Source organism: Lepidochelys kempii, chromosome 3 (genome assembly GCF_965140285.1).
Source record: "Lepidochelys kempii isolate rLepKem1 chromosome 3, rLepKem1.hap1, whole genome shotgun sequence".
NCBI classification, from domain to species: Eukaryota; Metazoa; Chordata; order Testudines; family Cheloniidae; genus Lepidochelys; species Lepidochelys kempii.
In genome coordinates, this window is record NC_136382.1 from 206,808,579 (window position 1) to 206,832,289 (window position 23,711).

At 39.6% G+C, this 23,711-nt stretch overlaps 1 protein-coding gene across 13 annotated transcripts in view; it reads right to left on the reverse strand.

Moving 5' to 3' along the window:
• The window catches only part of RALGAPA2 (Ral GTPase activating protein catalytic subunit alpha 2), a 306,764-nt gene that overhangs the window by 255,671 nt on the left and 27,382 nt on the right, over window positions 1-23,711 (reverse strand). For all 13 annotated transcript variants that reach the window (XR_012158341.2, XR_013635627.1, XR_013635626.1 and 10 more), the window contains exons 4-6: window positions 8,074-8,131; window positions 2,010-2,053; window positions 1,460-1,637 (exon numbers count right to left, since the gene is read on the reverse strand). Coding sequence is in view for 8 of the 13 variants with exons in the window: in XM_073339773.2 (XP_073195874.1) it covers window positions 1,460-1,637; window positions 2,010-2,053; window positions 8,074-8,131 (280 nt within the window). In the remaining 5 variants the exon portion in view is untranslated. The remainder of the gene's footprint in view (window positions 1-1,459; window positions 1,638-2,009; window positions 2,054-8,073; window positions 8,132-23,711) is intronic.

Here is a 23,711-nt window from a genome sequence, read left to right on the forward strand (position 1 = left end):
TCCGGTGGAAAGACCTTAGCAAAGAGATGATTCTTGCATTTACACTTGAATAGTTAGGATCAATCTATTTGTTCTTAAATGAAAACTCTGGAATTTGCTGCCCTGTTTGGTCTGCAAGAGTCCAGATTTGAAGAGCTTCAGGGATGCTGCAAGACTCATCTGTTTTCCTGGGCTTTATCTGGAGAGAGAGAATTGGGCCAGATGGCTGAGAAGACTCTTTGTTAGCAATGAGTCATTGTATCGTTTTCTTAATTGGTATTTTTAAAATTTTGTACATATATTTAGATGCTTGTGATTGGCACCTTTCAGACACATGAGTAAATTAGCCATTTGCACTGGAACCCTAACTGCCTTCCTTTCATATGATAGGCTGAAGACATGCAGAAAAGGGGGGTGGAGCCCCTTACTGTAACAGTCACCAGAACTCCCAGTCCCTTCCCCCTCTTTGTTTAAGGGATACCCTCCCCTAATCTTGATTTAAGTTTCAGTTGATCAGGGAATTTGACCCCCTACTGAACAAGTACCTGCACTGGACACCTGCCAAATTGTGACAACATGAACACTTTACAACCTAACCTACCCACCAGGTCACTGGACTGCTGATAGAGGGAGTGGAAAAACCCACACTACCCAGCCAATCCACTAGTGAGAAAAATTCCTTCCCAGACCCAAAAAGCACTTAGTGTGATGTCCACACCATGACATAGAAACCCCATACCCCACATGTAGAATGGCATCCTGGGGATGAGCAAGGACCAATAAGACCTCCCCTCTAATGCACAGAAACCTATAGGCTGCCACTGCATCCTTCAATCTAGCCAGTTCACGAAAATCCCTCCCAAACCCACAAGGAGACTAAATGCCCACAAAGAGAGAGGAAGGGTGAGCAATCCTTAAAGGGCCCCAAGGATTTTCTTTCCCTTGCTAACACAAACAGCCTTTCCATCTCTGAGGGGGAGAAGGGGAGGTGCTCATGGTGGATCTCAAATATGGAGATCCACGCTGACTATATATGAAGTAGAATTTGGGATTCGTTTTCTACCTATAAACATCTAGAAAGCAATTTTCACCTAAATATAAGCATTGGCTATATAGTATTTAAGTTCTTTTTAAATTTTATACTGAAAAGAACTGTCTAGATATACTTACACTCAGTGACCAGCGGGAAGTAGCAAAGCAGTGCAAAAAGATCTGGTGACTTCTTTTCTATATCTTTAACACTAAGTAACATAAAAATGTTCTGCACTCTGAAACTACAGGACTAGAGGGATACAGTGCTATGAAAATATTTTAATAGATTACTAATCTCAATATGACATGTCTCTGGTTCACTGATTTACAGAGACAGATAGTATGATCTATTAGATATTTTCCCCTATTAGCAACATCTGCAATTCTATGAATTAGCGACCAGAAAGGGCTATATATTCAGCACTTTAATTCTGATGATTTTACTTACCATCGGGCAAATTAGGAGTAGGGCTAATGAGTGTATCCAGTGTACAGGGACCTCTTGATGACATGATCGCTGGAAAACCAGGCACTAGGCATGCAAAAATTAACATTTGCTCCTCTGTGGAGTTTGTCTGAAGTGCTTGAAGCCAAAGAAGAAACAGTCGGATTCCTTCACGTCTTATCTAAAAGGAGAAGAAAGTAGAAAGGTACATTGATATAAACAGGAAAATGCAGTAAAAATACTGAATATTTAAAGAAAATAAAAAACGCTTTTTCAAAAATAGTAAGATAAGCACCTTCATTCTTATCACTCTCCAGTGAGCCCTCCAACTATATTAAGAGGCAGCACTGAGGGTGTGCTGGAGGCATATTTAGGAATACTGCTGCATTCTGCCAATATCCAGCCAATGTAATAGTCGCTCAGAAGCCAATATTGCCACCATAAGTTAGAGCAGTGCTGAAGCTGCTCTGCCTTGAACCAGAGGCCAAATACCTCTGGTAGCTCTGGAATTAAAAGTAGCAAGAAACACTAATATGTCATCTAAGGGAAATACCTTAATAGAGTTTCCAGTGTGCAAAAGCTTCTTCAAAACTGACCCTGAAATTAGAAAAATGAAATGGGAAAATACATTACAATTATTAAAGCGGTCTGCTTTTGTCAAAAATGCATTTTTACCACAACAGACCGTTTTAATACTGCTAAACAATATTACTACTGCAATGTGTTCATTTAAGAAATAAATACCTGTGAGGAATTAGCAATGTTATAGCTAACACTATATGTTCTGTTGAATAGAAAGATGGAAAAAAATTTAATTTAATGTATCTGAAGTCTACTTTGTTTTACTCATATTCCTCTCATTTAAAAAATATTACTAGTGGACAACTGGTTACTTTGACCCATTAAATTTATAATTTTATATTTTTTTTAACTATTGTATTAACGTTTCTTGCCCATAGTTCACATTATGGTATACTGACTGGAAAACTGGTAATAATGGTTTTGACATTTGGGGAAGGGAGAAGCATGGGAACAGTAAAAGAACTAATACTGACAACAATTGGTGAGGAAAAAAATATATATATATATACACACACTAGGAGGCCTGCAGATGTACAAACAACTAAGAGAACAAAGACTAAAAACTGTTTTCAAATAAGACTGTGTGAACCAAAATTAGACAACCTTGAAAATGCCAGTCAACTAACATAAAATACTTTGCTAAATATCAGAGCAAATCTGAAAGTGTGGAATATCATTAGCTGAACCCTCAAAAATAATATTCTCTCAGGTGGAGAAGTAACATATCCATTGCTTGTTATTAAATGCATTACTTAAACATGGTATTCCATGCCCTACTGAAGATTTAACCATTTTGCAACACAATAGTAAACCTAGTGCACTAATACATTTGCATCTTTAATGTGTTAGTGCACATGAACGTTAAGTAACTGTTTGTCAAAGCAAACCATTTGCATGTGCAAATACTATTTGTACACAAATGTGCATGCACAAATCAACGTGCCATCAAGTTTACTTGCCCATTGAGGCTGGCTAAAAATTTCTCCAATTATGACTTTTTGACTGAAATCAAAACAATACAACAGTTACTAAATCCCTGAGTAAAGCCCAATTTATGCTGTTCAAATTTACAGGAAATTATAATGAAGTAGTTCAAGCAGATGTCTCCTTTTATTTTTGTATGTGCTAACTGGAAATTTGACAACAGCCCTTTCCTTGACCTTTCATTTCCACCCATTATTTCTGCTGCCATCACAAATTCATTGCTCAGCTAGAAAACACACTGGTTGATTAAACAGCAAAATCAGTGTTGAAATCCCAAATAAAGAATACTGCTTTAAAAATGTGCCATGTGTCCAAATTATAGTCAATAAACAGAACAGTAAATGTTCTGACTGCTTTAGTGCTAATCAGAAGTACAGTTTTTCATTTTCAAAGCAGTAATAAGTCTAACATTCAAATTAATTTGTAGGGACACAATCAGGTTAAAATATATATGTTAAAGTTTCCTTCCGTTGTCACAAACAAGTTAGATTATTAACACTTAAAGAACTTTGAAAATTTAGTTTACTTTTCAGTATTTATGGTTTCTCTTTACTCTCTTGTGAATTCATCCAGGTCAATGAAACAACAATGATCAGTTTTGCTTTCTGGTTCTCAAGCATTAACACAAGACACAATGATTGGCTTACAAATATTGCTGTTTAGAGCCCTGAACTAGCTGACAAAAGCTTGTCCCTTCAAGCTGTGAAATTTAGTCAGAAAAATTATTTCTGCCTCATTTTATTATTGACTTTTCCACAGTACACAAGAGAATAAGATTAGCTTGTTAGCCATATTGTGCTATATCTTTATGTTTATTAACTAAACAAACTATATTAAAAGAACATTAAGGTTGCAAAGTCAAGCACTCAAATATCAGAAAATGCCTCAATTAGGTTTGCCTATGGTATCTTAATTTGGCTTCTTTGTGCATGCGCATAATGATACAGTCTTTAATTGCATGACCACACACAATTTTTTCACAAGACCCCAGCCTCATTCTGTGCAAGGGATGGAGAGTGCTCTGGGAATTAATCAAGGTTGTAAAATATGAAGCTGTTGATTGTAAGGACCCTTTCCTTATTTGTTGCAGAAGTTGGAAGGTGTGTAGTGGAACAAGGCAAGGAAAAATGAAGAAAGGATGTTCTAAGGGTTGAGGTTGTTAAACGCTGTCCTGGATAATGGAATTTTATCCCTGCCTCTGCCACAGTTTTTCATTCTGTGGGTGCCCACATAAGATACCTGGGGCCAGATATTCGTAAGTGCTGGGCATACACAACTTTAACTGAAGGTCATTATAGCTGTGCTTTCAACATATTAAGTGCTATAAAAATGCTAAGTACTCTGAAAAGTCAGGCTGTAGATGTCTCACATAGGGCATCCATAATTAGTGACAATTGACAATTTTGGCCTTATTCTCTCTGTGCCTCAGTTACCCAACTGTAAAACGGGGACAACACTACCACCCTATCTCACAGAGGCATTGTGAAGATTAATTCATTAATGCTTGTGAAGCACTTGGATACTACGGTGAGAGCACCCGACATGTCAAGGAGGAAATGAATAATTTTGTATTCAGTGGAGGGTTTGAATTTCCTGTGTTAAATAAGACCCAGGCCCAGGCAACAAATAAGGAGGATAAAAAGCAATATTGAATAACTAACTACCTATTCATTGAACGAGACAGGGGTCCAATGGAAAGCATATTATGTGTTCATGTATTAAGGCTATCATAATGCATAAGCACACAGGAGCTGAATTAAGATTTCACAGGCCACCTTAATTCTGGCATTTCCTAACTTTCGAAAGTTAGGATTTGCAACCTTAACGTTCTTTTAATGTAGTTTTTAAAAATGTAATTTCCTTAACTAAAAAACCTTAAAACACCATCATGTGGAGGCATACTGACACTCCCCTGCCACCCTTGGGGTCATCAGCAAGGTCTGGATCTTCGGATGCACAGCACGGACTTCCCACTTGATCTAACAGAATAACTGGTAGCAGTAATAGGCTGTTATCCTCTATGTTGCTCAGGCACTAGTGGGGATGAGACACACTTTGTCTGTGGGTTTCACAGTTGGTTGATAACAGCAAAGGAAACTTCAGACAGGGTTGGGCATAATTCCAGGTTCTATAGGGGAACATTCTAAAGTGGTTTACAGATCCTTCTGCCTCTGTACCCCCAACCTGTTTGTGGCTGTTCCCCTCTGTACTTATCTGCTCCACCCCTGCTCCTTACCTCCTTCCTCTTATCTGATTGCTACCCCAAAATCATCCTGTCTCCTGTCCCCTCAATCCAGTTCCTCCTCCCCCTGCTCCTGCCCTCTCCCTCACCCCTCTTATCCAACTCTTCCCTCAGACCCTCTCCCTGCTCCTGCCCCCATCCTTCCATCCAACAAAAGGCATGTTACTTTTTTTTCAGATGTGGTATGCCACATAGTTTGTGCCACAATACTCCTAGCTTGCAAAACAGGTATGACACTCTGATGTCATGAATGCTATTGTGCCACAAAATACAACAAAACCCTCTCTCATATTGTAATCTCCATTCTATTTTTTCAAGAACATGATGTTGTGCAAGGAGTTAAAGATTTTTCAGATCTGCTCATCCCAGGGACATGAAGTTTCAAAAAGATAATGGCAAATTAATTTCCATATTTCTCAGTTTATGCACGCTGAAAAGGGCAACTTATCGTTTTGAAATTTCAAGTATTGGTGTGAAGAAAATGGATAGGTTTTCATATAAACAACAAAACATACTGGAGCTAGATTCTACTCTAAGCACAGATGAAAGTTCTCTATTTATTTGTCATCCTAATCCATTAATCGGTTTATGGATCGAAACTACCTCAGAGTGCGTCACCTTGTGTGCTACCTTTTGCCTTTCAGTGATTAAGTCACAGACACTGTACTACTTTTCATCCAAGAATCTCAAAGAACTCTGCAAAAGAATGCCTAAGTATTATTCCCATTTTACAGATGGGAAAATAGGCACAGAGAGGTTAATAAATCTGCCCAAGGCTCCACAAATCAGCAACAGAGTCAGGTGTAGAACTCAGATCTTCTGGCTGGCATTTTCCTGCTTTTATCACTCTACTAAATACAAATGCTGAAGACATGAGCCTTGTAATTCACTCTTTTTGTGGTGCCCAGGATCTGTACTAATTGGGAGGAAAAAATCCCTGGAAGAAAAGCTACAACTATATAATAACCCTTGCGGCAAAAGAAGAAACTAAGCAGCCAAATACCAAAAATAAATAAATAAATAGATAGATTTAAAATAAAGCAGGGGACGTAGCTGAAGGGTTTTGTGACTGCTTTAGCAGGGAGAGAAAAAGAAAAAGAAATTGAGGACTGTAGCTGAATGGAGCCTTTAAGAGCTGAAAGTTCAAGAATTTTTAGTTCTGGGGCTGGTAATGAAGTTCTTCCTATGCACTTTTCTACCACTACTAAATGGTTCTGTGGTTCATTGGGCATAATGTGCACTTCCTTCTGTGGGGATCTTCAGGGCAATTTATGCAGGAGGACAGTAGCCCCACTGGAATTTTTATGATGACAAAGATGCCCTTGAAAATGGCATTACTAACCAGCTTATATTTATACTAATAGAAAGTTTATAATGGTAAACAACCATATTTTACACAGGCATTGTAATACTGCTGTGACAATCAAGGTTCAGGCACCCCCAGGGAGAAGAGGGGGGCTGAACCCCAAAGAATAAGCAGTTGAATCAATTGATTGTATACAGTGTTACTGTACTATAAAAATAGGTTGAGTAAGGTCTTTTATAAAGCATGTAATGTTCTGAACTTGATGTTCATTTGAGATATGTATATAGACTGTGGTTATGAATTTATGTATTCATGAATACAGCAAAAGTGTGCTCACAATCTGTAGTGTTGTCAGGCTGAGGAGGGGCTGCCTTCCTAACCAGAGGAGTCTAGCTCCAACACCCACCATTGTACTACCCAGGAAAAGAAAAACAGTCGTCCATTGAAATTAATGGGAAAACACTGAGAGACTTCCTGTCTATCAGCTTAAGAAGGAATTTCCCCCACTCTGAACAAACATGAATCACCATGGAAAGAGAGGAGGAAGGCTTTTTAAATGGAGGCATTATTGTTTTCATAGAGAAACTAAGTGACAATCACTTAGTGTGTGCTGTCACTGAAGCACTAGATCTGATCTATAGCAGGGGGTACTTTGGGAAACTGTTCAGAGACTATGGGTAAATTGCATTAGAGAAGGGAGTTTATCTAATTTGATTTATGTTTATTATCTTTATGTTTATTTGCTGTGTAACTTGTATATGTTTGCTATTCCATACTATTTTATCTTTGAATCTGTGATTTTTTAAATTTAATAAGCCTTTTGTTTATTTTTACCCCAAGCAGGTCTCTGGCATGCAAACTGTCTAGTGTGTGCACCAAAGTAAGCTGGGGGGGGAGGGGAAGGGAGGGCTGGTTTCACACTTTTGGGGGAGACAAAGCAGAGGATAAAAGTCCAAGTGTTCAGTACCTAAGAACGCAGGGTGGATGGATTTGGGGAGACTTGGGACTGGAAGGGTTGTTGGTCGTACTCTGCAAAGAGTAACTAAGCTGGTGGAAGCCAGGGTGAGACCTTGTGCTTGTGGACAAACTACGGGCATCAGGGGATCTGAATGAAAGCTGCACAGCATAAAGGCACCCAAAGTAACAGAGCAGATGGTGACTAAACCCCTTACTGGTTTGAGTAATCCCCAAAACATCACATTGGCATAGTGGTTACAGGAGTGGCACCCCAACATCAGCAAATCAAGGTTTACACTCCAAACACTTGCAAAACAGACTCTAACAGATTGAAAAGTGAGGGAACGAAATACAAGCTTACGGTTTGTTATTTTTCTTTACTTTGGGATAAAAGAAATACAACAAGGAAAGTGGAAAATGAGCCAGTTAGAGTTCTTGCATGATCAAGCTAAATATGAGGGGAGGGGTGGGAAATCAGTAGTGTGAAAAAAGAATCTTATTTTAAGCTGCTACTAAAATATTTTTTTTAGAAGTGTTTCTTCTTACCTATACTGTGGAAATGCCATCGATAAAATATCCTCTCAGGTAGCAGTTGTAATATTTTCTGCAGAAAACAAAACTAAACAGTTAACTTTTCCATAATAAATTAGATCATTCAGAGAATCTTATGGAACAGTTGGTGTGTCCCTCTAAGCCAAACACGAATTAAACAATACAAAAATGGGCACCTAGAGTAACAAGGATTAGTGTCCACTATTTTACTTTCCCTAGATATTTAGAGTATATATCATGTTCATTAACCACAATTGTAATTACATTTTAAAAAGGATCACCGTCAAGGAATTTTTTTTTAAACTTTCCATTGTTTTAGAAAGGATTCACACCCTAATATTTTAGAGCATAAACCAACTTCTAACTGAAGGAGTTAGAAGAAACTTTATTTATGGACAGGGTATTTCAAAACTGCACACTTATACGGTCTTTTGAAGCACCTGATATTGTCCACTGTCAGAGCCAGGATATTGGCCAGATCTGAGCAAATGTTACACTCTATGGATTAGAAGGATAATGAACTCTTGTTTAAACCACCTAATGTTGGCAGATCCACCAGTTCAAGCAGCCCTAGGGGAACTTTCGTGAGTACTCTTACAGAGAACTGATTTACCTGCACTTTCACCTGCTGAGTGGAACTGACCAGAATCGCACACAGTTACATTAATTACTCCACAGCAGATGCAGTTGGCAAAGCACTCATGTGGAATAATATACAGTGGTCTTCCTCTGTAGTTTTGGGAGGACTCTCACAGAGGAAGATCAATGCAAGGAAGAGGGGAAGTCTTGACCACAATCTCTAACTTTGGTATTTTATATGGTCCCAATAAAGCAAAGCAATTAAGCACATGCTTAAATACTTTGCTGAATGGGGGCCTATAATCTTGGTAGGAAAAACAGTTGGGGCCATCAGATTTTGCTGTTTGCCAACCCAGTGAATTATAATGCTACAAAGCAATTTGTATGAATCACCGAAACTTAATTTTGATGTTTTTACATTTGGCAAAGAAAGCTTTTTTCCTGACTTTTAAGTGTAGTGCAAGCCAATGTAGCTAACTTGCAATTCAAGGTCTTTTTTATGAAAGTGCATTACAGGCTGATATCCAACAGAAAGATAACTCTGGCAAGTAATTGCTAGCTTGTTGCTGCAGAGGATATAAAAGGATCAAATTAATACAAAACAATGAATATGGATTTCTTTTTCTTTTCTGAAAACTTTTCAGTTCTGAGCAATGGATTTTAAGAAGAGATTAAGAATCCAAAAGGCAAATTAGTTTTAACACTAAATTTTAAAGGTCAAATAATTCTCTCTAAAGAAACTGACAGTACTGTTGAATCGTCACACAAAACAATAGGAACAAACTTTCACAAAACTTAAAGCACCACCAGTTCTTAAGAAAAACTACATGCAGGATGCAAAATGAGTGACGAGTAATAACATAAGCAACTGTGACCCACTTCTTGGTCTTTAAAGATAAAGACTCATAAGAGGAATTAAGGCAACACAGCCAAGTAGACAACCCTTAACATTTTAGTTATTTCTTCATATAAGGCCAACAAGTGAGCCATTATTGCCATTGGAACGATATGCTCAAAAAATGGATTACGACAGCATAAATCTGTTGGAAAACAAAGTGTTTCAGAAATTGTATACAGTACTCCAATGACAGTCTCTGAAAATGGAACATTCTTTCCTTCACAGCAAAAAATGATAGTCATGGCAACTTCATAGACATTGAGAACTAGACCTCAGGTCATATCAGTTTTCTACAGCAGCCAGGGTAGGGTAAAAGTCCTCTACAACCATTACCATGGGAGTTGTCCCATAGTCAGTATTAAAAACCTTCTTATAGTTAACTCAGAAGAGAAAGTAAGTCTGGGATATCCCTTCTATGTTCCTCATTGTACTTTGCTTCAACAAGTCCTTCCGTAGGCTTTCACCTGGGGCTTACCTTGGTAGCAGTGGCTAACAATAATTATCTTGAAAATCACATGGCCAGATGTCTAGCTCTCTGTCTATGGGCAAGGTAAATGTGCTTGGAATGGAAAGGATCTGACTGGCTAAAAATGAGATCATGATTAAAAAATTTGGGGGGTTACCTGTTAAGGACCATGTTTCTGCCAATCAGATTGCAGGATATACAAGGATATAATAATTATCCATCTAAGTATTAAAATACTAGGAGATCTGCACCTTTCAATACTGCCTTTGACATTAATCATCTAATCTCTGTTTTTTTCTATCCTAAATTGTGAACTTTTCTTTTTGGTTTTCATTCTAAGTTTTACAGTACTACATGTACCAAATGTGAAGAATAAAAAATCATGCTGAACTTTTCATGCATTCAGATAATTGTTAGACACACAATATATTGTAAATGCAAAGTGCACAGTAAGAATTCATGGCTTTTAAGAAGCACAAATAAATTTGCTACTAAACCTGAATGAACTGATGGACCTTCAGAATGTATCTTTTAAAAGGGATCCAATGTGGAAACGTTCAAACTTTTTTGTATTTATTATAAATTGACTAAAAAAAAAAAACCACAGCAACAGACCACAAGGAAATATATCAAAGTATTTATTTCTATTTATGTCTTGGGTATAATTTCCTCTAAAAATCACTCGATACCCAATTTTTTATACCTCTAAAATGGGCCAGTGACCATTTTCTGTACCAGAATATTTCAGGACAATCCTGTTAAAAGACCGTAGATGACATAAGATTTTAAAATGCACTACGCTTGCTCTACTGTACAAAGAAATGTAAAATGTTACGCTGTAAGGCAACACTATGTAAATGGGTACCCAATGAAATACAGGTAAATTGTAAATATGACTTCCAATAGCATGATCGTTTGCAGTACATGGCATAGTATGTTAGTCTTATAAATATATGAAATTCTCCATATTAAAGTATTATTAATAAATGTCTGAATATAATGTGATGCACAAATTGTGTCAAAAACATAATATAACAACTTCAGATGCAGAACAAACAGAAGTAAATGAAAAGCAAACAAAGAAATTGCTTCCATGGAAATACTTTCATTGAAAAACAGTGGGAAGAACTATAGAAAATATAATATACAATATGAAAGCAAATTGCTTCTAAAAACTAGTGTTTTTTAAAGGGTGGACTGTAAATGCAGAATACTGAAGAATAATTAAACTTGTTGTAAGATTATGTGAAGAATACCCAGCCAGTCAAGGACAAGCACTCTGAACGTAGCTTATTCGTCCACCTTTCAGCAACCCCAAAATCATGACTCCATCATTTTTGCTCTACAAGAAGCACCAGCATGCACTATGTTGATGAGACTGCAAACCCATTAGAAACCTCACTGTAGCATACAACCCAGATTACTGGAGGAAAGAATGTCAGAGAAATGACTCTTTCAAACCACCAGGGTTTTGCAAAGGTTTATTTTATGTGTGTGACATGATTCCTTTACAAGGTTCCTTTATTTGCAGTAAGAAGTTAAGTGTCCAGTCGCTTGGAGGTTTCTGTGGGTTGCAGGAAAGTTCTCAGAATGGAAATTGTAAAATGTCTCATCTCCAGATGGGTCACTGACTCAAATAAATAAAGGTTACTTACCTGTAACTAGAGAGCTTGGAGATGGCTCTGCATATTCACTTATGGGTACTGAGCCAACCTTGGGGAGCCTTATGGTAAAAAGCTCTTCTAGCAGTCAGCTAGAGTGTTCCCGCACCCCCATCTCACCCCTCCCCTCAGCATTACAGCTTACCAAGGGCGATGCTATAAAAGGGGTGGCGCATTCTCACCACCCCAGATCCGTTCACTGCAAAGCCAAAGACACAGAATGACAAGGACTTTGAGAGGAAGGCAGATGGGAAGTGTGAATATGCAGACCCATCTCAAAGAAATGAAGGTTACCTTGATAGACTGATAAGAAGTGCTGAAAACTAACCTGGAGGTGGGGACAGAGTCCTAGCTGAATAGAGACTAAAGCACTGCCTTACCGAATCTGGTGTCCATCCTAGAAGTCCAGATCATAGTGCTTGGTGAAAGTATGTTGCAGCCTTGAATATTTCAGCAACCGGCATTTGCCTAAGACAGGCAAAGGAAGTAGCCACCAGAGCTCTTATGTGGTTGAATTGCAGCAAGTAAAGGGATTTTCACTAGCATGGAGCACTCAGCGACATGTTGTTTAATCCACTGAGAAAGGGTCTAGGAAGAAACCATATATTCTTTGTGGTTCTTGGCATAAGAAAAACAATATAGGTAATTTACAAATACTTTTAGTTTTGTCCAAGGAATAGGCAAGAGCCCTTCTAACATCCAAAGTGTGTAGAACTGATTCCTCCTTATTAGAGTGAGGCTTAGAGGAAGAAAAAAAGGCAAATGAATGGTTTGATTGATGTGGAAATCAGACACTACCTTAGGTAAAAATCTGAGATCAGGTCTGAGAACTACCTTGTCTGTATGAAAAGAAATGAAAGGTGGGCATCATTCACTCACTCTCCTGGCTGATGTGATGGCAATAATGAAAGCTATCTTAATAGCTAAATGGAACAGAACACTCAGCCAAGGGTTCAAAGGGCGATTTCGCCAACATCATATTGCGATCCCAAGAAGGAAGGGGATCCCTAACGAAGGAATACACGTTTGATAAACCTTTCATATAGATCTTTTAACTAAACAATGAGCAAACAGTGATCTACAGTCAGTTAGACAGCGGTATGCAGAGATGGCTGCCAAGTGAATCTTTAATGATGATGGGGATAACCCCTGATTTTCTAAGTACATGAGGTATTCCAGAACACAAGGAATGGAACCAGATACAGGAGAATCAGACCACCCCTTCATCCAAATTCGAAATCAGAACCACTTTAGATGGTAACAGTTCTGGTAGACTGTTCTTGCAATTTAATTACTAGATCCTACACAGATGAAGAACATGACTACTCAGCTGTGCCATCAGGTGAAGAGATTGTGGATCCAGATAAAAGATCCTGCCCTCCTGCTGGAACAGGACATCTGGGGACAGATGCATGAAGACTCCACCAGACAGCTAAAGGAGATCGGTGGTTTACCACTAACATGGCTAAGCCAAGGCAATGAGCATCATCCTTGACTTATCCTGAACCTCTTCCTTACCACTATCTGAAGGTGGGGGGGGGAAATGCATATATCAAGCCCTTCCCCCAGTGCAAAAGGAAAGCATCCAACAAGGACTGACTGTCCCTACCTTCTCTATAACAGAAGAGGCGACACTTCCTGTCGACCCTCACTGCAAACAGCTCCACCTCCGTGGACCCCAGTTGACTAATTTAGTCTAAACCAACTGATCCCTTAGGGACCATTCATGCATCCAAGCACTGTCTCTGTTGAGATGGTCCATGACTATATTGTTTTGCCCTGCTAGATGCAAAGTGTTGACAAATACACCAATCCCATAAATGTATGGCCTCTGTGCACAGAAGAGTGGAATGGGCACCTCCTTGCTTGTTGATGTACTACAATCACTAATGTATTGTCTGTCACTACCTGTACAACCGTCTCTTGCAGGTGGGAGAAAGGAATGACCTCAGAGCCAGATGAACAGCTCTTAATTCCAAAACACTGATATGCAGGGATCGCTCCTGAGAGGACCAGTGATCTCAAACTGTCAAATGACTCAGATGCGCTCTCCAACCCATGACTGACGCATTTGAACTCACTGTCCAGGATGGACCCAGATAATTGAACTGTACATCCCTGAGCACATCCATTCTGACTGACTACAAGTCTAGGGAGACTATGATATTCTGCGGCATGGTGATCAATACCTGAAGGCTGTCCCAACTTGGCCTATAAACCTGAGACAACCAGTGCTATAAAGGTGTCATTCTTAGATGGACAAACAGAGTCACTTATGTAGTGGCTGCCCTAAGACCCAGGAAAAGTTTTACTCTCTGGGTGGGACATTGGTGGATCCTAAGCATATCAAGCCCCAGGCAAGAATCTCTTCCGCAGGCACTGGAAGATGATGATCCACAAAGTTGTGGAACTGAGTAGCGTCCTTGGAAAGGGAGAAGGCTGAAGCAACCCCCCACATGTTCATCTGGTGATAAATTGAGCTCAGTTCATTTCCAGATGCGCCTGATCAAAGATAGGACCTATCTCCTCATCTTGTTCCTCAGATATGGTTTTAGGCATCACTGTCAGTAATGTCAACAGATCTGTAGGAGTTAAATCAGAAGATCTCTAGACTGCCAAATCTTTAACAGACAAAACATTACCACTTAAATCACTTGGAGAGTAACTGAAAGGCTCCTAAGGTGGCCTCCAGTAAGACCACAGGCCCCATGATTGCGAGGGTCCCCAGCAACTAGGGTTCAGGAATATGCCTGCTGGAGGACAACCATAGGAGTGGCACAAAGAAAACTACAGGTCTCTGTATTCTTTTATCTTCCTCCTGGTAAGGATCCAGGTCCAGATCCGATATAGAATACAGTGGTGGTAACAATGGATTCAAAGGGAAGAATAGAGATTCAGCTCTTTGCGGAGACCCTGCAGGGTCTTAGGAGGAGGAAGGAAAGTGTGAGCCAGATGAAGACCCACAGCCTCTTCTGGACTCCTCTGCTTAACAGGGAATGAGCAAGACCACCTGGACGACTTGGAACTGAGGAACCAGTTTCCCCCACTCGGAACTGAAGAAGCAACTAGAGCTGGCAGGTGAACCTGGGCTGTCACAGTGACAGAGCTCTCTGGAAACGAGGATGTAGCCAGGGCTGACCCAGGAGCCAACATCAGATCCAAATCCCTTACTACCAAAGACGGAACAAAGCTCTGCTTCAGAACCATAGCAGTCTTGTCGGAATCAAGCAGATCTGACAGTTCTGATGCACAGGAACCAGCTCTGGTAACACGAGCTGTTTTGTCTCTATGCCTCTTTTTCTTGGCACCACAACCAAAGGCTCTGGTGGCCCAGAATCTGACACACTGAGCTATTCCATTTTCCTGGATCCAGAAGTGGATGTCAGAACCAGCCCCAGTCCTGCAGCCACAAGGGTTCTGTCAGGGTTGGATAGCTAGGAGGCACAAAGTATGGGCACTTCTTTTGACCTCTCTTTTGGAACCAGGGCAGTGGGATCTGACCACATGCCCCTCAGTTTGGGCATGTAGCCTCAGAGGCTTGACTGAGGGAGCTACAGTAGCTGAGTCCGACCCCGACACAGGTTGAGATTTCTTGGAATCCAACAGTTGCTTGAAGCTGCTGGTAGCCACACGGGCTGAGACTAGTCGCGTAGGGCATGTCTTCGCTAGCAATGTTAAAGCGCTGGCCGCAGCAGCACTTTAACATGGCTGGGTAGTCACGGCATAGCGCTGGGAGAGAGCTCTCACAGCGCTATAAAAAAACCACCTCCACAAGAGGAATAGCTAACAGTGCTGGTGCACTGTCTACACTGGCATTTTACAGCACTGAAACTTGCAGTGCTCAGGGGTGTGTGAGCGAGAAAGTGGCAGCGCACTAAAGTGCCATTGTAGACAAGACCTTAGACCTATGATCCAAGTCCAGAGGATCTAGCCTCAAAAATAAACAAAACCCCGGTCACAATCAAGGTTGAACAGACAGTATGTAGCTTGTGGTCCAAACAATATCAAACAAAACAACTGTTTCACTTGAAAACAGGCTGGGGTTGACTTTACCACCAGGTGATAACCCAGGTGCCAATGAATTTCAGGGTGTGTCTCGAGCCAACACTGATTAGAAATGGTACAGAGGAGTCTATAATACACATTGTGAAGAGAAAATTCAGGTTCTCAGTTGCATGGGACAGGTAACATGAAAAAAAATACACCTTTTTGTTTTTCCCTGGAAAATGCATTATTTGGTAGAGTGTCAAGGTTCCTCCCCCACTCTGAACTCTAGGGTACAGATGTGGGGACCTGCATGAAAAACCTCCTAAGCTTATCTTTACCAGCTTAGGTCAAAACTTCCCCAAGGTACAAAATATTCCACCCTTTGTCCTTGGATTGGCCGCTACCACCACCAAACTAATACTGGTTACTGGGGAAGAGCTGTTTGGACATGTCTTTCCCCCCAAAATACTTCCCAAAACCTTGCACCCCACTTCCTGGACAAAGTTTGGTAAAAAGCCTCACCAATTTGCCTAGGTGACTACAGACCCAAACCCTTGGATCTGAGAACAATGAAAAAGCATTCAGTTTTCTTACAAGAAGACTTTTAATAAAAATAGAAGTAAATAGAAATAAAGAAATCCCCCCTGTAAAATCAGGATGGTAGATACCTTACAGGGTAATTAGATTCAAAAACATAGAGAACCCCTCTAGGCAAAACCTTAAGTTACAAAAAAGATACACAGACAGAAATAGTTATTCTATTCAGCACAATTCTTTTCTCAGCCATTTAAAGAAATCATAATCTAACACATACCTAGCTAGATTACTTACTAAAAGTTCTAAGACTCCATTCCTGGTCTATCCCCGGCAGAAACCAGCATAAGACAGACACACAGACCCTTTGTTTCTCTCCCTCCTCCCAGCTTTTGAAAGTATCTTGTCTCCTCATTGGTCATTTTGGTCAGGTGCCAGCGAGGCTACCTTTAGCTTCTTAACCCTTTACAGGTGAGAGGAGCTTTCCCCTGGCCAGGAGGGATGTCAAAGGGGTTTACCCTTCCCTTTATATTTATGACATAGAGGTAGGGCTTTTGGTAGATCCTTGCGTTAGAACAGCCTTTTTAGTCACGATCATCAGCTAGGGAGAAGTAAAATGAATGGGAAGGAAAGAACGCAAAGTGGTCCTGGCTCAGAATAGCCTTCATGTCTGAAACCTTGTGATAAAATTAAATTTAGGACACATCTGACCCACATCACTTCCCCTTCTCCTCCACTGCTCTCAGCAGTTCAAAATCAGAGATGAAAAATTATGCATTTGGAGAAAAATATTAAATCGAATAACAGTGATCAGATTAGTGAATCATCTGCATAGTCCAATCCTGAACACTTAGCTGAAGGGGTCTTCCAATCTATGTAATTATCTGAGGTCAATCATATCACAGCTAAACCACTTTAAAACTGTGCAAGTTATTAAGAGAATGGATATAAGTAATCCAAGTTAACTTAGCACACTTTGCTCCTGGTGCATAGGAAATGGTTCACAAAGTATCTGAACTGCTAAATGAGGTGAAAAACACAAATCTAATTCAAAGTTAAGACAAACTCTTGTGTTATTAGTGCTTCTTGTGCCTATGTATTACTGGGTCCCAAGATAAATGTGTTACTTTACATATTAACATTAGGGAAGTGAACTCACAATCAGCCAGACAACCACCCATATTTGTATTCCTGAGAATCCATTCTTCACTCTCTCCTCTCCCACACAGTTATAAGAAATGTATACAGCCTTTACTGTGAAAGCCAAATGACATTTTCTTCCACTCCAACCTCGATTCTTAGTTAAACTGCTGTGAATTCCAAACTGGCTATTGACATCTTGCTTGTAATTTCACAGTAAAGTAATATGAAATATTTTAAGAAATCCCAAAGTGTGAAATAATATTACTTTTTCCAAAAAACACACAGATCTATTTAATGCTTTGTGCTTTGCTGCATCTATATGGTAATCCATTATAGCACACTTGAAATAGAAATTAGGTATTACTACTGATCAACACATCAGGGTATCTGTCAGTTCTTTTAACTGATTATCCATAGTTCTTTTTCTTCTGGGCTTACTGCATGACTAGGAATAATGTGAAGTTTCAACCTTAGTTTATACAGGATGCTGCTTTTTGAAAGAAACACTTTTGTTTTTAAACTCAGTTTTCATTTTGTATGTGTAGAAAGAATCCTATATCTCAGATTATTAGGGTGAATGCATCATTTTTTAGCAGATTCACAGTCTCGATTAATAATGCAGTTTCTGGGGGTGAAATATGAAGATTTCATGGTTCTATTTTCATAACTTTATTTAGCAATATAGGGTTGGAAACCTGCACCCAGTAATGCCCACTACCCAGTGCTTTTAAGGGTAAAAATAACTCCATAAAGTAGCTATCCATGTGGAAGGGGAGAAAAATCCTTCCTGATCCCAGTAGGTTTCCAGCTTACACCTTTAAGCAAGAGAAATGATCCTCATAATTGTCTTAACTTATACAGCTATAACTGCAGGTGGACTGAAACACACTGTGCTGAATGCCTTACTAAAAAAAGGCAGGGAGTGAGTGTATTCTTGTTGACTGAATAGGGAAAGAAAAAGGTGTATGCCAGTGAAATAGAGATGGTGTCAGTCATGGGTTACATATCCAGAAAGCAACAAATGTTTGATGCAAACTCTCACATTACAGGGAAGTCTTATTATTCAGCTGGTGAATGGATCTGCCCTGAGCCAACAGAGATCCAGGGAAGCTCTTCTACTTGGCTATGTGTGAGTGCTGCAATTTTGCTGGTACCTGTAAGCAAAGATTTGGACCTTTAGTATTAAAGGATTCCAATGGTAAGGCCCGTAGCAAATTAGGATGTAAGCTATTATTCACAGACTTAGGAGCTTGGTTGAAGCAGTGAGAGGCCACCGAAGTTAGGATGCCAGCAGCAGCTCAATCTAGATTGCAGGATACTCTCTTAATTACATCAGAGGCAAACATTTAAAAGTTCTTGAAGCCAAGTGGAATGTGTGCCCAACCATGCAACTGACTCCTTCATGCTCCAAAGAAGCACCTTAAAATTAATATTTTAGAAGTGGAACATAAACAGCATACTGCAAATTTTACAACAGAAAGCTATCAGAATATTTTAAGGGCACACTCGGGCAGATATGTCTGAATGAACCACAGTCATGGTAGACAGATCCTTAGAAGGTACGGAACGCCCTTTCCCCTGCGTAAGAGAGAATCAACACTCATGAACTGAGGAACTCCCTCTAAAGGTCAGAGATATAGTGATGAGAGAAAGGTAAGAGAAAGGAGAGAAAGAAGATATAGCGAGGAGTGATGGTAAACAATTCCATTATTAAAAATAAAAACTGCTTAACTTGCGAGGACCAACAACAGACTGAAGACCTACCAACCTGGCAAACTTTCACATCCCATATGCCAGAGTAAGCTCTCATACAGATATAGGAGAAGCAGAAAGCAGAGTTTCAGAGGCTCCCAGAATAAGATATGGCTGAACAAGAGAACACAGAAGACTGGAAGTCTTACTCTGGCCCCATTTTTATGGGAATAAAAATAAATGGTTTGTCAATGCTACAGTTGACTATTTAGGTTTGAGTCAAGCTGTTTAAAACAAAATATTGCTAACATACTGTATTATGTATGAAGTAGTACTGCATTGAGATTTTTACATATGGTGAGATGATGTAACATTCATGACAGTCTCACCATAGTCCACAGGTGGCTGAAAATTGTATAATTTTAAAATATATTTATGCTAGTTATGTAGCACTGAAAGGAACACACATTCTCTTGAAGAGTGTTGGTCTTTGGGGTTATTGGTCTCACCTTAAATATACATTCTCAGTGAGTATTTGCCTGATTGGCTGACGCTTCTCAGGTGTATCCAGGGTTGTGAGACACCTTGCAATCACCTTCCTTTAGTGTGAGGAAGTCTTCACTGGACCTGTTATGGATCAGTGCCCTAAAACCACCAGCCTCAAGCAACACAAGCACTACCTTCCAGGCCTCACTCACTCTGCAGCAAGAGTCACGCACCCCTAGGTGCCGACTCCATGGGTGCTCTAGCCCTGGAGCACCCATGGAAAAAAATTAGTGGGTGCTTAGCACCCACCTGCAGCCAGTAACCCCCCCACTCCTCCCAGCACCTCCTGCCCACCGACAACCCCGCCAATCAACTCCTTTCCCTGCCTCCTAGTGCCTCCCGCCTGCCACGATCAGCTGTTTTGCGGCGTGCAGGGGGCTCTGGGAGGGAGGGGAAGAAGTGGGGACGGAGCACGCTCGGGGGAGGGGTGGAACTGAGTGGGAAGAGGTGGGGCGGAGGTGAGGAGTTGGGAGAAGGGGTGGAATGGGGGCAGAGCCTGGGGTGGAGCGGGAAGAGGGGGGCACAGGTAGGGGTTTGGGGCAGGGCTTTGAGCACCCGCGGGGCCCGCAGCAAGCCGGCGCCTATGCACACGCCAACCCTCATGTCCTATTAGCATCCCTCTAGAGCACTCAGCCCTTATTCCAATGAACACGGTCAGAACTTTCAGACTCACTATTCCCAAAGGAACGGTACACACCAGCTTATAAAATTCAACTCAGGATCACTCTACTCAACACATAGCACTTAGAGATACATATAGTGAAAACCTGAATAAATTTATTATCAAAGAACAGAGATTCAAGTGATATTGGAAACAAATGGTTACATATAAAACAAAATTATAACATTCTCTCGAGCTTAAACTTAACCCACATGCATTCCCCTATTTCCTACAAGATAGCTTACCCCGAAAGACCTTTTCCCAGGAATTTTAAGCAGTTTGGCTGAGACCCCCTTCCTATAAGATCAAGCTCACTGGCTGCCTGTCCTTAGCGGATGGAATCCCTGGCAATTCATCTGCACTCCAGATATAATTTCAAAAGGTCATTATCTTACTTCTAAACAGGATAACCCCTGTTTTTGTTTTTCCCTCCAGGCCCTGCAATCTCCTGATTAGCATTTAGCTCAGACTGTAAATGGGCATCCATTGTGAACCATATAATACTTAATTTGGACATGACCAGCTACAGTGAGGTAAACATCATTTCCCCTCTGCCTGCCATGGGCATATGCATCATCTTTCTATGACTTGCCTTAACTCACAGTGCTAGAGAACATAATTTTTAGTATAAATTTATAACTACATATTTTCCGTATATACATCTGACAATGTGGTGACACAGGCTTTCATTAGAGACCTTACCGGACATTCTTTGGCAGAGCAGAAGGTAGAGATCAGACTCTTATGTATACCTGTGCCCTCTGCCAGTTGGCATCAAGAGGTCCTTGGGTCACACAGACATCTTAACATTTGTTTAATTATCTTGTTTGCTGTATATTATTTACACTACATTTTCCAAAAAAGGATGTGGGTGACCTATGTTCCATTAAGTTCCTACTATGACTGTATGCACAACCTATGTGCACACACAAGTGAATTTGTTCACAACGACACAAATAAATTTAGGACATAAAAGTATATATACCTATTCCATTCAGATTCTTAAACCACGCCCATCAGAATGGCATGTGTGTACCATACATTCGTATCCTTCCCTTTCTGAAAATATGGGCCTTTAAGATTTTATATCTAGACATATTTCTAAAGAGCAATAATTAGTTCTAGACTGAAACAAGCAGTACTGCATAGTATGGGTTTGTGTAAGTTCAAATATTTTTATTCATTATGCTCTTTGAAAAAGAAAAATATATACCCTCATGGGAAAACCAGCATAAAAACTAGATCTTTCTGCAATATAATTCTTATAATCTTTTGTCTTCCTGAAAGAGTTGGCACTTATAAAAGTTAGGAAACTATGCTTTTGTGTTTAAAAACAAGTAACTGCAGGGATTTTGAAGAAAACTATCTCCAAGCTATGCCACATACAGCACAGTACAATTGTCTAGCAGCACTAAGGAAGCAGAAGGCAATTTTCTTTTCTTTGTCTGAAGCATTAGATATTGGCTGTTGTCTGAGGTAAGATATCAGAGGTTCCTAAGTATGAATGGCTATAAGAGAAATCAAGTTCTCTCAAAATCCAGTTGTCTCAATTACCTACTCTGGCAGTGAATGCCACAGATTAGTATATGTTATGTAAGGTTACATTTATGTAAATATAGTGCTCATAAAAGGTGCATCATGACCGAGTTCAGCCTTAATGAGTAATGCCTTAATGAATAATGAGTAATGCCTTCTCTAGTCACAGAAAATTACAGCACAGACAATGTATGAGCGTCCTGAAAATATTCTGTTACTTCAACAGGGAGTGACCATCGAGGAAGAGAGGGAAATTCAGTCTTCACATTTATCCAGTCTTTAAGCTCCATGGTAAGACTGTGAATAAGGGTGCTAATTTATTTCAGTTGTGATGGTAATTGATACAGAACCACTGGGAACTGGACTGAGGCCAAAATCATTTTACAGAAGATTCCAGAGAGCTGAGGTTTAAATCCTTACATTTTTTGTTTAGTCATAAAAACTTTCCAAGATAGTCATTGTGAACAAGTATTGATGTCTGATGTTATTGCCTTTTAATTTAATAGTCTTTCCCCCTTCTGATTGTTTCATATTCATTTCTATATTAGTTTTAATTAGATATTAGGTATATAAACACTAAAGCTGATGTGCAGACAAGTATTCCAAATTAGAGCAGAAGCAGCCTTTTCTATTTGGAACTAAAAAGGTTTTATGCTTTCAAACTATTTGTGGAGAAGGGAGTTACTTTCTTTTGTTTTAAACAAACACTAGGTGTCACTCTAAAACAGTAGCAAATACCACCAAAATATACTGGAAAAAGTAAAAAAAAAAATATGTAAATCCCCTTCCTCAATATGTTTATTGATTCTTAAACTCAGTTAGCCCTCAGCACCTGTATTGAGGATGTTTTAATCCTAACTAATTAACTACTTACCTAATTAGAAGAAAATATTGGGAAAAGCTTGGCTCCTGCTGAAATAGGATTACATATGGTAAACTAAACAACCAATTAATTTCATCTCCTATGGCTTGAGGTATGAATGTTTAATTTATCGGCATTTACACTGTTTTCTCTGTCCTATATTCACATTGAGGTATCCTTTCGTCTATGAGTTAAGAGCTCCTTCCAAAGGACCATTCTCCTTTGTGTGTTACTTTACGAACTGTGTAACAGAGATAATGAGTGATAAACTTAAGAGTAAAATGGGTTGTCATCTAATTTCCAACAGATGACCATTATAGAGCAGGTCACTCCTAGTTTTATGGAAATATCTTATCTGTGGATTTCCTCTTCCTCATGTTGTTGATAACTATACAATACGTATTCCTGAACGGTAAACATCTCAGTAAGTCTTATCCACCAATATCCTTTGATTTCTATTAGCTTTCAAAATTTTTGGTTCTCTTTCAAGCCTTTAAAGCCTTGTTTCAGTAAAGTACATAAGCGCATGTTTAAAATTAAGTAAATGTAAGGTTTTTAATGCATTTTATTCAGCAAAACACAACCATGAAATTTAAACACATGCATAAGCAATTTGCTGAATCGGGACCTAATTCTGTTATGTTCATAAAAGTTACTGTGTAATATTTTTCTATTTTACGCAGTATTTTGTCCTAAGTATTTTTTTTTTTTTTTTAGTATTTGTCACCCGTACAGTGCCTTGCATTTTTAAAATTAATGTAGAAAACATGAAATACTAACATACACTAGCTGGGCGGGTATTAGCTCTGTTTCTTGAGTGGAAAAATAGACACAATTACTTTTCCAAGACCACAGAGTAAATTAATATAGATTCGAGATTAAAGCTCAGGGAGCATCTACCTTCTGATGCCTTGCTCAGTCCACAGTGCCTTCCTCTTACTCTTCGGGGGTGGGGGGAGGGGAATATTTTTCTGCTGTTGCCACTGAAGAGCTAAAATAGCTATACAATACCTAACATGACTCTGTTGCGCCTCATATATAAACTTAATAGCTAAATTCCTACTGCA